This window comes from Solea senegalensis, linkage group LG5, assembly GCF_019176455.1.
Source record: "Solea senegalensis isolate Sse05_10M linkage group LG5, IFAPA_SoseM_1, whole genome shotgun sequence".
NCBI lineage: Eukaryota > Metazoa > Chordata > Actinopteri > Pleuronectiformes > Soleidae > Solea > Solea senegalensis.
Genome location: NC_058025.1, coordinates 3,912,237 through 3,930,121, shown reverse-complemented (window position 1 = coordinate 3,930,121; position 17,885 = coordinate 3,912,237). Strand labels below are relative to the sequence as shown.

The following is a 17,885-nucleotide window of genomic DNA, read 5'->3' as shown; positions in this document are numbered from 1 at the left end:
TATTATCACATGCCATAATACAATATTATCACTTATAATACAATATTATTACTTATGCCATGATACGATTATCAGCGATACTTATGCCATAATACAATATCACAGTACTTATGCCATAATACAATATTATCACGATCCATACAATATTATCACGATACTTATGCCATGATACGATATTATCACGATACTTATGCCATAATACAATATTATCACAGTACTTATGCCATAATACAATATTATCACGGTACTTATGCCATGATACGATATTATCACGATACTTATGCCATAATACAATATTATCCGCGGTACTTATGCCATGATGCGATATTATCGATACTTATGCCATAATACAATATTATATTGCCATAATACAATATTATATTATATGATATACTTATGCCATAATACAATATTATCCGCGGTACTATGCCATGATACAATATTATCGATACTTATGCCATAATACAATATTATCACGGTAATATGATGTGATTGATACGATATTATCGCGATACTTATGCCATAATACAATATTATCACGATACTTATGCCATAATACAATATTATCACGGTACTTATGCCATGATACAATATTATCACGGTACTTATGCCATGATACGATATTATCACAATACTAATGCTATGATATGATACAATATTATCACAATACTTATGCCATGGTGATATAACGATACCTTTGCCATGATACAATGTTATCACTCATGTTTTAGCATTACTCTGTGTGTAACTATGGTCTAAATATTACAGTCACTGTAGATTTACATTTTTATTTACACTCAACAAAAATATAAATGCAACCGTTTTTGTTTTTGCTCCCATTTTGCATGAATTGGACTAAGAGATAGGATTTACACTTTTACACCACAGCTGAACCAGGGAGAGCATTTCCTCTTTGACAGCTCTTGGTGGTGAAAGCGACATTTGCATTAAAATACACCAGGATGCCTCCATGAAAGTGCTGATTTCCTACAAATGACACACTGAGTTCACCCTCCTTTACTTAAGTCTCTGCTGCTGCAGCAGCAGCTGTCACCAGGGGATTTTTTATTATGAGCAGTGCATTTAAAAACATTAACACGGGGGTTTGACACTCGTCCATCTCTAGTTCTGAGAAGCATTTGTTTGCACTCAAGTTCATGTTTCCTCTCCACCTGAGCCTCTCTCGCCGCTCTGTGCAGCAGCGTTTATGTGTCAGTGTCTGTGATGAAGCTTCACAAAGACAGGCAGAGCTGCTGCTGCTGCCTTAGTGAATGAATGTAGGCAAACATTGTATTTGTAATGTGTCACCAAGCATAATACCGTGATGGCGTGCTGTTTCAGGTTTTTTTTACCCCTCGCTGTGTTTTGAACTTTTAGACTGCTGCAGGCTCACACCTGAGAAAAAATAGCCTCATTAATATTGGAACACACTTTCTGGAGCAAACACTCATGCTTGGTTAGGTCACAGTATTAAAGTGTGTTCATCAGATCTCTCCCCGGTTGTGTTGTTAACATCTATTAGCATGGACGCGAAGATGCATTCCAGCAAATACTCATTTTGCTGGCAGCCACGCCTTTTAAAAAAAATTCCATTTTCACACACGTACACACACACACACACACACACACACTATGACGACACTCAGGCAAGCGCATGAAATTACACAGTGCACCAACAGCTCATTGGTTGCTCCCGCATATGAAGACCTCAACTGCTACCTTCACGTTCCACTGCACTCCTATTTTACCTGGAGAATTAACTTTTGATTACACCGGTGACCAGGTCACTCACACATAATTGCACACACACACACACACTCACACACGCACACATCGATGCTCCCCTATTAGCGAGTGAATGTGCAATGCCTGACACTTTAACATGACGTCCTTAGGGAGAAGTTGTGGTGTCATCTGCATACAGTGTGCAGCACATGATGAATGACCGCGCACAATAGACGCTGTAAATCATCAATGAGAATTGAATTACTTTTGTGCGTTTGACTTGTGTGAAAAGAGCGATGGGGACGGGGGAGAAAGGAGGAGGGGGTTTGACTGCAACGTTGCAGCATCGCCCCGGGGGGAATAACAGCAGCAGCAGCAGCAGCGGCGATACCCACAGATTCTTAGGGCTGCACCAAATGAAGCCATTTAAAGGGGGGGGGAGATGAGAAGGGAGATGGGCTGCAGGGAAGTGGGAGGAGATGGATGAGTGGATGAAAGGATTAGAGCAATACCTCGTCGGGCATTCACAACACGTATTCTCCTGTACGGCTTCCACAAGGTGCCCTTCACACGCATGGAAACCACTCAGTGTATTTGTGTTTGACATATAATGACGTATAAAAAAGAAGAAAGAAATCCAGAAAAGCTGCCCCATTTCTCACATAAACATCGCTCGCAGCAGACTTTGGCTTTTACTCCATTGCACCATTAGTTAATCCCACGCTGGCCATAAAAAAACTACAGCTCAAAGGCTACACAAATGAAGACCTAAACTGGCCTCTGAGTAAAATAGTTACCTCAGGGTGTTATCTGTGAAAAATGGCAGACACGGCCAAGGTCTGAAGAGCAACACTGAGCTCATTTTCATTTAATCTGCCTCCTTGTCATGATCTTGCTCTCATTCTCCTCAGTTGCCCTCTTGGCAAACACTGCGACGAGTTTTGTGTTGTTCGCTGCTGAAGAATGTGAGAGGACAGAGGAAACGGTTTATTATGTCAGAGTGATACCTCTCCTCTTCCCGTCTCTCCTGTGGGTGTGATTGACTTTGTTAATGAGCCTTGATCTATTCACGTAAACAACTGAACAAACAACAGAGTAAAGTCACTTTCAGACTGTTTGACTAATGTGAAATGAACTGTCTGTCTCTCTCTTTCAGATAACAGTTTTTCGGATGGGGTCAGAAGGCCATCAGGACATTGACCTTGCCATCCTCACCGCGTTACTCAAAGGTGGGCGTGTGCATATTATGTGTGTGTGCTGGAGCATGAGTGTATAGTAAGTGGCTTTCATCTCACCGCTGCCCTCTAGGGAAATAGCGTTCTTTTCTCTCTTTTTTTTTTAAGTTCCGTTACATAAAAGGAAGATGATATCATTTCAGAGAGCGCTCTCTTCTCGCTGCACATGTCAAGCACATACGTTCTCTATACTGTGCTTTTTTTCATGCTCCATTAAACTTTTTTTTTTTCTTAATTCAGGCGAGGAAAACACAAACACCGACATCTAATGCTAGTGCTTACTTACTAGTGCATTTAACCCTTGAATGACTATCATGATAATCAGACCGCCTTTGATTTACCATTCCAAACCAAACCGTACCGTGTACCACAGCTTAACACTCTTGGGAAAGGGAGAAGTGAGTGAATGATTCTCCTGTTTCTCACCATTAGAGGTCACTAATCCTTACACACGGCGCTTCTACACAGGCACTGATAGATAAGTCTAGTTGTCTTCCCTTGTGTCCCCTAATCTAAGCAGCTGCTGGCTTTAATTGCACACGGATTGTACATCCTGTGTAGCATACGCGTGTTTAATAAAATGTCAAAACAGTTCCTTATTTAAAATGACCGTGTCAAACTGTAGCTCTGCACTAGATCCATGTTTGCAGCTCAGGACGCTCATGAAAGCCTGTTATAAAAAACAACACCTGCACAATAATCCATTAGCATGAGCACAGCTGCTCATTAACTCTGTGGACAGAGACACATAATTACAGGAAGACACGCACATTCGCCACTGAGTAATGGAGAGCACCACTCTCCATTGAAGTCTATTCTTCAATGGAACTTTTGTTTATGAAATTAATCCCACATGAGGTCATAATCTGGCCGAGTGCCCGAACCATAAACTGTGGTGCTCCCTCTGCCCTCGTGCCCTCAGAGATGCTTCAAGATGACATGCGCGTTATTCTTTGCCTTTATTTAAACATACATACATTCTGCTTACACATACAGTACACCTGCCATCTGTACTACCCTCACAAGGTCACACGAGGCAGCGCAGCCCTCAGGCACAGAGTGGTTCATATATGCTCCAAACCACCAGGGGGTGTCCACTACAGTTTTTGTCATTCATACCCACTCACACTCATATGATATGTGTGGACACAGATCTGTAAAGCGAAGAATTTTGAATGAAAACATAGTAGCATGATCGATATTACAATATCAGTTACACACCTCAACTCAAGGTAATACACAGCAGTATGTATGACGATATTCTGCAGAAGTGTGTGCTGTAACAAAAACATGTATCCATAAGATCACTGAGTTTACAAGCGGAACTAGATTTGCCAACTGCAGACAAGACAATAAAGCTAAGCCTCCGTTCTTTCTCTGTATCTCATTTCCCAATTTACCGTTTCCCATGACCCCCCGCAACCCCAGCCTCACATAGTGTCCCTGTACGCCCACTGCCACACACACACACACACACAGACACACTCATGAATCCATACTTTCGATTGGTTGTTCAGCAGCTTGTATTGATCTCGGTTGCTCTTATGTGTCTTCAAAGAATATAGAGTTAACCAACCACGCGCTGTTTCTCTAAATGAAGGATCCTTCAGTTCAGTAGTCGGGAAGATCCTTCCTACAGAGACTGAGACGGCTTCAGAGAGTTCTGGTGACGCGTGAATGGAACGGGCAGCAAATGTTTTCATTTAGGAGATTATGTCTGGAAAACAGGAAAATGACCCAACGTAACCCCAGCAACCTTTTACTTTTCTAAATTGTTAGACATTGACAATAAATCAGTAAACGGTAAATGTTATTTACACTCAGTTAATTTCTAGGCTATTTCTGGTGTGCTTTTAGGGTAAATATCAAAATGACATTTCAAAATGATGAATGAAATCATTGATGTCTTGACTTTGTATGAAAGGTCAAATCGAGTCAACAACCAAAGCTGTCCAACATGTTTTTACGAGGTTAAAAGCTACAACCAGAATATAAAAACACAGTAGATCATGATCATGTAGTAAAATCTGTGCAGATGAAATGAAGAAATGAATGAAGCATCTTGAAGAGAAATGTATTTTAAAACACAACAATTCAAACGTACACATCAACTTTCTTAAAGATGATGAATGTGTTGTTTTTACTTTCTCTTCCTTGTTTTTATAGATTGTTATTTTCAGTTGCAGTATAATTTATTGCCCTCATAAACCTTTACACTAAAATACTACTTGTCGTGTGCAAAGGATTGTGGGTACTTATACACAACATGTATCCTTTTAAAATCTCTGTGTGAATCCCTAAAAAAATCAGCTGTTTCTTTCCTTGATTTTAAGAAACAATAATCTTACAATACTTTCTCTTAATCCCGCTCTCTGTCACACACACACATACATGCAAACACTCATGCACGTGTGCGAAAAGTAAAATAAAATAAATAAATAAATATATGAGTGAGTCCCGCGGGACTGCTTAGCAATTCAGGTCATATGATTGACTATCACCGTAATTGTTCCTCAGAGAAACATTTCATTCCGCAGAGACAGAGGAGGAGAGCAACCCAGACAATTTAGAGAGCGAAGATAAGTGTGTTTTACATAATTTATGTGTCCCAGCATGAACACATGATTCCTCCACCCCCGCCCCCCTCCATCTTTATCTGCGCACATGTCAGTCACGTTTTCCCGTCTTTTCCTTTCACCTGTTTTTAAATAACGTGAAAGAGTGAAAGAGTGAGAGGAGCACTTTAATATTTGACATGCAAGTTTCATTCTGCGGCTGAGTGGAAAAAAAAAAACAAGGCTTTTAGTGTTAAAAATGAAATCAGTCACATCCTGCCCCGAGAGCATTTTCAGACACTGGATTAAACGCGTTCTTCTCGAAGTGAACTTTATTAACCTTAAGCTTCAACAAAGCACGGCGGAAACGGTCAGGAATAAGCGCCGCAGCGAGGGCAGAACAGAGGACTGAAGAAAGCATGAACAGAGAGGAAACTGCAGTCAGACCCACGTGGCGTGACGGAGGGGGAGTTTGAAGTAATTGATGATTTGCTGTCAGACGTAGTCGATATCCTTGAGAGTGAGTCCATAAAGTCAAGCCGGCCGCAGTCCGACGTCCCAGAGTGAAGCCACAGGCCTTTAATAGAGCGGGACCGACCTGCCTTTTAATATACACTGTACTGTATCTTTATTTAAGCTCCGTTTATTGAGCTCGGTGTGTTATTAGCAGGACTCTGCGTCTCAACTCGCACTATTAATCTCCATTAATGCCGCTTACGGCTGCCTGAGCTCAGCGAAGCAGCGATTCTGCCGTGCTTATTAAGATAATTACTCATGTCTACACGCAAAGGGATTATCGTTATTATTATTGTTATTATTATCATTATTATTATACACCTCATAATAACAAGGGATTTCTCCAAGGGCTGCGATAAACTACTGTATTTTGTTAAACTCCTCCTGGTGAGGAGCTTAATGTTTAAAGAGTTTTTCTTCATTACGCATTATTATTACAAAACAGTGAAAAGAATTACAAATGTGGAGTAAATCAGTATTAAATAAAGACTGAAAACCTAAAAAACGTAGCTCGAGCTAGTAACAAATACTTTAATGAGAGAAAACCAGAAAAGCTCTGGCACTTTATTTAAAATTCCTAAAGATGAGGAAGGACTTTCCCCTGCTGTGAGGCTGCAGTACCACTGGTAGAGGAAGAGGGAGACAAAGAGCAGTCGTTAAACTGCAACCAAAATGGTAAAAATGGCTGGTTATTATGTATTTAAACAATCAGGAAGAGACGATGTGACGAAGAGGAGTGAGGTGCAGAAATGATCAATATACACAGATATAAAACACAAATACTGAGCTAGAACTGATTTTAAAACAGAAAGGTTTGTCCTACCGCTGTGATCAGGGTATACCAAACATTGTGTGTGGTGGCAAATGTTGAGAAATGTTCAGTTTTCTAAGCAGCAGCATGAGCGAGCGCCTTTGGCCTAAGACAGTTTACAGACACGCACACGCCAAGTGGAACAAAACCAACAGAGCGGCCGCGAGGCAGGATTGAAACCCCGAAAATGCAGACACACAGACGCAGTCAGGAAGTTCAAACAAAAGAGTCTTTAATAATCCAAAATAGGTCGGTCCACACACTGAAGGGAAAAATAAAAACCGACAGCAAGGCTGGGTAAAAAATAAAAAAAACTCTGCGAGAACAGAGGAATGTGTTCTTCTTTCTCGAGGTGACAAGAACAAGAACAAAGTGAGCGCAGAACAACTCCTCATAGGGAACGACAACATTGTAGTTGTCGAACACCACACAGGTTTAAAAAGTTCTGCCCAGACGATCATGGCGTCGGTATTCTTTTCTCGTTCTTGTGGAGAATGTTCAGACAAAAAAACAAGGGAAACAAAACTGTGCAGCTCTTAAAAAAGGACAAACAATCACAATCACAAAGACTGAAGGAGGGAGTGGAGACGATCAGGTAAAAAAGGATAGCCCATGGCCCAGGTCAAAGGGCTGGGTAACCCTGAGCAAGGTACCCAACCCCCATTGCTCTGAATTTACTACGACTTACTAACAAAAAAAACGTTCGTCTGGACGATGTTGTCGTCCGTTAACGTTCACACTTCCTCTCTCTCTCTCTCTTTCTCTCAGGTGCCAACGCCTCTGCTCCTGACCAGCTGAGTTTAGCGCTGGCGTGGAACAGAGTGGACATTGCTCGCAGTCAGATCTTCATCTATGGACAGCAGTGGCCGGTAAGGAGAGCAATGATATCCCACGCTGCAGAAGAAACACCTGATCTATCTGTCATCACACTCTGTGTCTCTGCCCCGCGTGTCTCAGGTGGGTTCCCTGGAGCAGGCGATGCTCGATGCCTTAGTCCTGGACCGGGTGGACTTTGTAAAGCTCCTGATAGAAAATGGCGTCAGTATGCACCGTTTCCTCACACTTTCCAGACTGGAGGAGCTCTATAACACGGTAATAACAGTTGTTGTCACCTTTGTTGGTTGCTCGGTCACACCGCACATACAAAATCAATGCACAGGCGTGAACTAATAGTGTTTCCATCATTTGCTCCATTTATTACATTTCTTTTGGCGAAACCTCGTACAATGACCTAAAAAAACCAATCAGCTTTCAGATTATCGGACTAATGTCACGCCAGCCAGACTCTGTTGGTTCATGAAGGAGGTCAAACTTATCATCTCTGTGTGTGTATATGGAAGAAAACCAAGTACCACTAGAGGGAGCTCCAGAGTGCCACCTGCGATGTAAATAAAGAGTTCCAGTAGCTGCTGATACATGGTCATGTTTATTTGCTGCTTTTCATCTATGATTGTAGTAATATTTGGTTTTCCTCGGTCAGTCGGTCCTCAAAACTCCTCCTCTCGTCATGTGATTTCTCATCTCCTACCTCTTAATCCTCCACATGAGGGTCGCTGGTGCCAATCCCTCAGTCTTTTCTTGTCCGTCCTTTTAACAATAGACAAACTTTTCCACCTCCCTCGAGCTTAAAAACTTGCGACGTGAATGTCTTTGTTGTAAATTGTCTTTGTTCAGGTTCATCAGCACAAACACTGAAGCCCGGCGGAATCCAAACCCACGTCTTTTGTGTGGTAATGATGCCGGCGGTCAAACGAGTTCCGCGATTACACAAGATCGATTTGTATGCAGCGTGTAGGCCTCGTCCCAACATCTGTGCCTCTTTGTTTGATCTCGCGGAGCAAAAAGAAAGATCTCACATGCAAATCAAAACTGTGCAGGGAGAGAAAAAGTCCACCTACAGTTCTATAGTCTTGATAACGGTATACAAATGTGTGTTTGTGATTTTGTCCTCCAACAGAGACACGGACCATCCAACACGCTGTACCACCTCGTTAGAGATGTGAAAAAGGTATGAGCTTCACTGCCGTTCATTTCTCTGTACGGGAATGTTGGCTTGAATGTGTATATTTAAGGAGATCATGTTTGACGACATAGCGTTTTCAGTTGCTTTTTCTTCTTTCTGGCAGCGTGTGCGTTGTTGTCACTCCGTTTGCTTCGACTGTTTTGTTGGTAGCCCTATAGTTGCTGTTAACCGCAAGTAGAGGCCAGCTTTTTTCCTCTCTCAGCTGGAGCTGCAGTGGCTGTGTAGAGCTGTGCACGACTCATCACTCTCATGACTCCTTTAGCAGTTTTCCTCTGTTCCTCGTTGTCGAGTTGCGCACACACAGCTTGTACTCGAGGAATTTAAAGTATTATTAACAATACTTTTCATTTATGGGCGCCTTTCAAGCTCAAGCTCGCCGTACAAACATCATAACCAGTATAAATACAGAAATAATGCATCAACACAGACAGAACACACCAGAAACTACTGGAAATGCAACAGAATATAGGTAAATATGAGCCAAACCTATTAAAAAGGTGAGTTTTCAGCATTTCTCATATTTTGTGGGAGCGCGTTGTAGAGGCGGGGTGAAGCAGGTAAAGTCGAGCTATGGTTGTAATTCAACTACGCCGTTTAAAAGCACTATCATGGGTTAGAGAGGCATGAGAACAGGTGGATTATTCTAGGTTAGTTCACTCATAAATCTAAGAGTAAAGTTGTTTCTCAGAGTGTGGTGGTGCCAGTTTGACTGCAGATTAATACACAGTATACATGCAATAGTAATTCATCTCCCAACCCCATCATCTCTGCTTATTCGTCCTTGGACTTTTAGCAATTCGATTCATCCATCCATCTTCTACCTCAGCTGACATAGGGTGAAAAAGTAGGACGGGTCCCCCAGTCCATCACAGGGGACACATATGGAGACAAACAACCCTTCACTCTCAAGCTTGCGGTCAATTTAGAGTGTCCAATTGACCTAATCCCCACATCTGCATGTTTTTGGACTGTGGGAGGAAACTCCATGCAGAAAGACCCTTGTTCCTTGTGAACCCAGGTCTTCTTGCTTCTTTATGATTATTTACACCTTTAGTCATTTTATGTTTTTCCACATACAAACAAAACAACATTTCTTTTGTATCAGGACTGTGTTAATTACATTTTTAGATAATACAATAGTGTCATTGTCTTTCAGTAGGTTGTCGCCGTCTTTAAGTCCAAAGAAATCAACTTTGTCTATTTATGCTCATTATTTATTGATTTATTCATTTTTTTTTTTTTACCACACACGTCCAACAGCGTCCCGATGCCTTCAGGCGATTCACATTCGCGACATGTCTGTACACCAATTAGTGCTCGTCCCACTGTCGAGAGCTGATTGCGAGGTCAGCCACACCACGGTTAAAACAAAGAAGCATCCACTAATTAAAGTGCTGATTAGAGTAATGCCGTAATCCCCCTCTCCCTCCCTTTGAGTCACCGAAGTGGCTCCACGTTGTAATCAGCCCTCGTTTAACCTGACTCTGGTGCAGGGAACATGTCATTTATAAACACTCACCAAAACACAAACATGCTACGCTCACACGGTGTAGTGTAGTGCATGGCCCAACGTCACCATCCTCCTGTGGCAGAGCTGTGTGTCAGTAGTTGCCGTAGTGTAGTGTAATGTCTGTGTGTCATGATAGAAATGATGCTAATTAGATGTAAGTGCTGTCCCTCAGGTTTGGTTACCGTGTCATCACTGGTTTTCTTTATTTTCTGTGTGTTTTTCATGCATTTCTCTGCATGCTGGTGTCACTGACAGCTGCAGGGTGTTACAGCTGTGAGGGCCATTGAAGGCCGCTCGCAGGTTTAATCTGGACCAATCGTTAGACTGTGTGAAAGCTGAGACTGAAAACACTGTGGAAATTGTTTTTCCCTGCAGAATAAGTAATTCAATGCAGGTTTGTGACCAAAGGTTTTGTAGCAATACACTTCGGTGTGAGCGACCGTTGGGAGTAGCGCTGCACGACATAAAGACAACAACCAGTAACCTTGACACTTTTGCGCAACCTTTGGTGATTTTTGTTGTTGTTTATGTTATTATTCTGCCTCTGTTTGGTTTTTAGTAAACAGAAATGATGTAAAATTGTTTGAATGCTGCGTCTGTCATCTGAAAACAGGCCCTTTCAAGCAAAACTATCATATCAGACCTGACTGAGGGAGCGTTTGTGTGTATACAGCAGCAGAGCGGGGGCCGGGCGGGGACAAGAAGATCCTGTCAAACTGCTGATTGACAGTAGAATTCACGTTTATGATTTCACCTGTTTGCGGTCGTCTTGCTTTACTAGCACAAAGTTGCTGTTGCTTCCGTCCATCTTATTGTCCCTCGACGGGGGAAATTTGGTTTGCAGCAGTGGTTAAAAAAGACACAAGACAAGGACACAAGACAGAACATCAAAGCAGACAACATTCAGCCTCCAAGAAGTGTTTGTTGAAATAAAATCCACTGAAAAGTGTCACGGAGGATTTGGCTGATTGATCAAGTGCATTAATTGCACCTGGGCCAAAATAAAACTTGTATCCATTGAACTTTGCCCTCGATAGCAGGCACCGCCGTCAAATTCCTCCGATAGAGGACGGTCATTGCTGACTAAAGTCGACCTTGTCTTTCTCACTAATTGTCTGCTCCAAATTTCTGACATGGATTGCTGCTGTATTCCAATTATCTTTCTGGGTGTATGAATAATACAGCCCAGACGCAATTGTTTGGTACTGAGAGGTTACCACAGTGGTGTCCAAACACTTTTTTAATGAGGGCCAGATTTGATCATGTGGAGTCCCTTCAGACCTTTTCTTTTCATCAGTCAAAGTTACATACAAATGCACTGTTTTATAATCATTTTACCTTCATTGTCACAATTATCATTTTTAAATGGCCATGTAAACAAATCAAAGCCACGCAGGAGTGATTAAGGTGGCATATGTCATGGCTAGGTGGCAAATCCGGCATCTTGGTTTCTAAGTCTTTTCCTAACTGAGCTAATGGCGATGACATGTGACCAGGGCCGATTTTCTGTGACAGTTCGTCGCTGGCCGTAAATAATACATAAAACCGAAGCTGCAGGCCGTACAAAATCTGAATGCGGGCCGGACTTTGGACATGTCTGGGTTACCATTTACCAAGAGACAAGGCAGTAGGTTAAAAGAATTGAGAAACACTGCTCTATGGGGCCACACAGAATAGGTTGATTGGACAAATGCTGTCAAAAACGTCACTTCCACGGAAGCTCTGCTTCTCTGGGAGTCAATGGAACAGTGGGCGGACACTGGGCTTCTGCATGATGATTGGAGGAACTCTTCGAACTGTGAAGTCAAAGTCAAATATGTACTGTGTCGTATTTACATTTCAATACTAAACGTGCGCTACAACTAGCACTAGTTTGTGCAGAATCAGCTGTTTACATGATTTCCGTTTTCCCGTAGCAGCCTCCGCATTGAAACCACTTAAAATCCTGGTCCTGGAGACCCACTGCCCTGCATGTTTTAGATGTTAAAAGGCTTTTGCAGAGCTTGTTGATGAGCTGACTCTTCATCAGGCATGATGGAGCAGGGGAAACTTCTAAAACATGCAGGGCAGTGGGTCTCCAGGACCAGGATTTAAGAAACACTGCTCTATGGGACTACATAGAATAGGTCACTCACATGGAAGCTCGGCTTCTCTGGTGGAGTCCTGTGTGGATTTTGTGAGGGAAGTGTGTAGACAAACAGCTGCTTGTCATTTGTTATTTGCTCTGCAACCTAGAACATTTTCATTTGTACATATATACACTTTGAATAAAAAAAAACTATTGTAGCATTTGAGTTTTACATATTTATCTTTTCCTAGTTGTTTGTTTGCATCACTAACACGTTTCAAAGTCCAGCAGCCGTCGCTGTGGCAAGAATGAGATTTCCTAGACTCTCCCATGTGATTGCAGCAGGGTGGTGCAGATGTCAGCGGGGCAGATGTTAAAAGACATGTCAGCTAATTGGTACATTTGAAGGTAGCAGTGGGGGTCAGGATAATGACTGATGGTCTGATACTGAGGGCACGAGGAGGAGGAGGAGGAAGAGCAGCGAGTGTTGACACGGTTTTAGTCTTCACGTAAACAGACTTTCATCCCATTAATGATCCTCCCCTCCAGCGTTAATAGCTGTCTGTGTCCTGTGTGTGTGTGTGTGTCTGTATTTCCATGCTATTTCCCCCCTCTTCTTCCATGCTAATTAGTCTTTAATGCTTTCACTCTCTTTTCCTGTCTTCACGAGTGCCTTAAACCTCACTGAGAAGATGTCATCACGTCCCTAAATGCAAATGTTTTTAATTGTCCTCAAATAAAACAACATATTCTCTGAGCACCTGATTTTATTTATTCAGTCCTAATTGTCAGCTTTTTGATTCAATCCAAGAGAAGTTACAGCTCAAGGATAATCTGAACCACTGAGCAGTTTTTGGGTTTAAATTCGATCTTCGATTCGATAACGAGGCTGGAAGAGAGAGCTTTGCTGTCTGTGTGCACCTCATTTCCCCTCTGCTCTTGCTTATCGTGCGGTTTACTCACTGACACTGTGTGTTTTTTCCAAGCGAGAATATCCAGGGTTCAGTTGGATCTACTTCAAGGTGAATCCGATAATCAAGTTTTTCTTTTATAGCCAAAAAAAAAAAGAAACAAAATAGAGTTTTTATATGGATATTTTGTAGTTTGAGTGTGTCTGACTGTGTGATGATTCCCTCTTCTTTACCTGCGTTGATTTATTTATCAGCCGTTGGTTTTGTGTTGTTGCTTTGTTAACGGTGTCTGGTTTTGTAGGGAAATCTGCCGCCGGACTATCGCATTAGTCTCATCGACATTGGACTGGTCATTGAATACCTCATGGGCGGAGCATATCGATGTAACTACACCAGAAAGAGATTCAGAACTCTGTACCACAATCTGTTTGGACCCAAGAGGGTAAGTGGATGATTCCACGTCTGAGAAGTTATGTTCCCGAGCCAATCCAACTTTATTTGTCAAGCACTTGAATAAATAATAAAAAAGACGTGAAAGCTCACACAAGGCAATACATGTTAAAAAATGTTTAAAAACAAATAAAATGAGTTAAAAGACAGCCGTACAACAAAAACAAATACAATCAACAACATAAAGGGTGTGAATACCACAGTTTAGGAGCCACACCAGTGAAGGTATGGTGTCTTCTGAGGTTGTGTTTAGTTTTTGGCTCTTTTACCCACTTAATGTTTATTGAATATTGTCATTAAATGAAGCATAAATAAAAATGAGACTGTTATCAAAGTTTACTGTATCTATACTATAGTTATCTCCATCTATAGTAGATTATACAAATACACTGAGACATGAAAGAATGAGCAGAAAGTGCCTGAAACACTGGAGTGTCTTTTTAAAATGATGTATTTTGAGTTTGTGAAGCACAGACATGTTTTTTTGTGGTTTTTATTGATTTTACTTCAGACTTCTCTTTACTGAAATTGCCTGGACTGAAAAGATCTGTGGAGCCCAAAATAAATAAATCGTTCTTTTATACAGTAGATATAGAAGTATATGAAGCAGTCAAAGGAGAATTTTCACATAGCAAGGAATGGCTCAATATCACTTTTTCTTCTTTAAAATTACCAAGCACATTTGTTCAACTAGTGATTTCAAATTTTCATATTATTGATTTCCAATCCAGTGATTTTGACCAGTATCTGACTCACTGTACTGTACTGTATGTATACATGCAGTATCTCTGCTTCATTGCCCCCAATTAGAAACCCATACATTGAAATAAAACATATAGAAAAGTTTATTTGTCTTTAATTTCACTGAGGTCAAAGACAAGTGTCGTCCTCATAGTCTTTTTCTTCTTCAAACATGAAGCAGCAGGACATTTATACATGCTCTTCATTATAAATCCAAGAATATACACAAACATTCCCTGTCACAATTATAAGATAAGATTAAGATAAGATAGACTTTATTGTCCCAAAGGAAATTTGTCTTGGACACATACAGACAATACAAATGTCATAGTTTGATATACATGATGTGCACCGAGTGTCAGGCTGAACAAACACTGGTTGTGGACTCAAAAGCACGACTCGACAACAGTCTGTAACAAAAAAATACAAAAGAGGTCAAAAGTAACTCGTAACTGATCTTAAATACTGGTCAACAGACACAGGAAAGTAATCACAGAGGAGGGAAACTCAACAGGAAGCAGACGCTGACATGAGAGGCAATGGTAATTATTTCAAAATAAAACAGGAAACAGAACATGAGACTACTCAGAGTGTTCACACCAAGAACACACAACTACTACCACAAGTACAGTCATTATAATTAAGTCATCAAAATGTTTACAATTACATTACTTAAGTGTCAAACAAACAAAAACAACACAAACAAATTTTCTCCATTAACGATTATTCCAATAATATAGATTCACCACAATTCTGTTATTGTAAGAGTTTCCCCAAGCACAATCCACTGCAACTTACTCATGAGATAGAACACTTTCAACCCGAGTGGAGAAGCTTAATACTGTAATTCTGCTTCATACACACTCGTGTGTGTGTGTTTGATATTCACTGGAAACACACACACACACATATGTTCATGTTAAAGTGCCTCAGAACTCCACTCACCACCACAAGTGTTATGAAAACACACACAAACACAGCTGTGTGTGTGTGTGTGTGTGTGGAACATCATATTTCTGCTTCATGGTTCATATGTGTGTGTGTGTGTTTTCATGTGCCTGTTTATCTCACTGTGCGTCTGCCATGGACGCAACAACGCAGCTGGAAAGACATAGATAATAATGAAAAAAAAAAAAAATGGCACAGAGGCTGAACAAAGAGGCTCAGCTCCAATTTAACTGTGATTTTCCTGATGAAATGAGTCACGTGCAGTCACACACACACACACACACACACACACACACACACACACACATGTTAGCCAAGAATAAAGCCTTGAAATAGATGCAGGAATCAAAATCCCCACAGGAGACCTGGGCTATTTTTACCATGAATGCATAATTCACACATGCCCCGCTTTCACGATACATGCACACTAATGTACAGAGTGCACACATACAGGAGCGTGTGCTGTATGTATAATATGATATGTCAGTCACACCAGCAAAAACTCCTGTCACTCAGAAATTGAATATACATGACTGGAAATAATGTCAGTTCGGTTTGGTACAGTATGGCGTCAGGAATAGGACAGAAAAAATAAGCCCTAATGTTCCATTTTTCTGCACCAGAGGAAAATGGTCCAGTACAACGACAGAAACACAATCAGTGACTTTGTCGCCGATTTATTGCCTTTATCTGGTGACTCTTTTCCAAATCTAGGGACTTTTTTTTGGAGACTTTTGGAGACTCTGATGTGAAAGCACGTATCAGCAGATGCTGTCGTGAGCCCCTCCCCCGTCACAAAACCACTCACTCCTCACGTTGCAGCCTCTTCCAGCTGCAGTCAGAGCAGATGTTCACTCCTCTGCTAAGCCACCGGTGGCTGATCCTTAAATGTAACATTGTCTTTGTCTTAATCAAATCACTGTATTAAAAAAAATTAAATTGAATTCAATTAAAAAATAAAGTTAAGAAAAATCTGCATAACTCCACCAGAGCGTCTTTTTCGGGGCTCAGAGATAGGAGGAGGTGTTTAAATTTTGACATAAAAAAAGAAATAAAACAAGAATCTAGAATGATTTTGTAGTTCTATTCCCTTTTTTTCTAGTCCTGTCTCCTACAGCGTCCATTACACTGACATACACAGGGCATATTATGCAAATGAGGTGATTACGCCATTTAGCGAGGCAAACGCCTGCAGTCTATTCTCATGCAAAGTTTTATGTCTTGTTTAAACTGAGCAGGGGGAAAAAAGGTCTGACCCATTCCAAACCATACCCTACTGGACCAAACCGAACCACACCATGAGAGAAACACAGCACAAGTGTATAATTGATTCACAGTAAAAATCGTTTTGCTTTTATAGCCTTAGAATCAGCCTTTACAGAGGCCCGCTATCATGTACTGCCGTGTTTCTACGGCAACCCACATGGACAAACCAGCAGAAAAATACAAAAAAACAAACATCCTTTTTAGTACTTAAAGGCCACCGTAGTTCCCTGACACTCTTGGGAACATGATGTTTGAGAGCAGCAGTTAAATGTCACCCATTCTTACACTGGACCTTTAAACAAAACCATGTATGGGCGGAACGGTAGCCGTTGCAAATCGCTTCCATTCTAATCAATGTGCTGTGCCCATAAAGTAAATTGCTCCATGAACGCAGCAACCTGGCCTTGTCTGTTTGTTTGTTTGTTTGTTGCTTTTCTAGCCCAAAGCCCTGAAACTCCTGGGGATGGAGGTGAGTGTTGATCTCTTCAAGGTTGTTATTCGGTCACTCCTGCACCGCTCCGCTCCCTCGTCTGTAACATTAACGTAACACACTGTAGGTTGACTTTACAGAAAGACCTTGAGGCGTATTTTATTTATTTAGTTTCTCCAGATTCATGAAGTGGAAAAAAGTGTCTAATGAGTCAAAATGAATATATATAGCATCCTGGTTATATTTAGCTGGATCAATACGACGAGGTTACATCACACACACGTGTGTCCACGGCGTCCACACCAGGACGTTTGTACATCGTAAACCTTTTATCACAGCGTGTGTCTCCAGTTTTCTCACAGGAGTTTATATCTAACGTGAGAGTGTGTGTGTGTGTCGCTCTCTGTTTCCTTTCTTTTCATCTGTCTCAGTGTTGGTGTTTCTTCTCTCTTGGTTTTGTGCTCGTTAAATACAAATTATCCTTTTTCTGTAAACCAGTTTAGTATTCAAACAGGGATGTAACAATATAAAAAAAAAAAGCATTGTAATTATAATATCAGAAAGTAGACATCTATATTGGTGCAGTAACAAGAACATAGAGTAAAACATCTAAATAATTCAGTATCGATAAATAATAAACTGATTAACCAAAGAAAAGAAAAAGCAGTTGTTTTGCAAGAATTAGCAAAAGGAGAC

The 17,885-nt window shown here is 41.1% G+C and overlaps 1 protein-coding gene across 10 annotated transcripts in view; it reads left to right on the top strand.

Moving 5' to 3' along the window:
* The window catches only part of trpm3 (transient receptor potential cation channel, subfamily M, member 3), a 175,066-nt gene that overhangs the window by 125,130 nt on the left and 32,051 nt on the right, over positions 1 to 17,885 (top strand). For 3 of the 10 annotated variants that reach the window (XM_044025448.1, XM_044025456.1, XM_044025452.1), the window contains exons 9-15: positions 2,882 to 2,954; positions 7,611 to 7,711; positions 7,800 to 7,934; positions 8,800 to 8,850; positions 13,430 to 13,465; positions 13,656 to 13,796; positions 17,199 to 17,228. In XM_044025448.1, coding sequence (XP_043881383.1) covers positions 2,882 to 2,954; positions 7,611 to 7,711; positions 7,800 to 7,934; positions 8,800 to 8,850; positions 13,430 to 13,465; positions 13,656 to 13,796; positions 17,199 to 17,228 — 567 coding nt within the window. The remainder of the gene's footprint in view (positions 1 to 2,881; positions 2,955 to 7,610; positions 7,712 to 7,799; positions 7,935 to 8,799; positions 8,851 to 13,429; positions 13,466 to 13,655; positions 13,797 to 17,198; positions 17,229 to 17,885) is intronic. The other 7 variants (XM_044025450.1, XM_044025447.1, XM_044025454.1 and 4 more) reach the window with 3 other exon arrangements.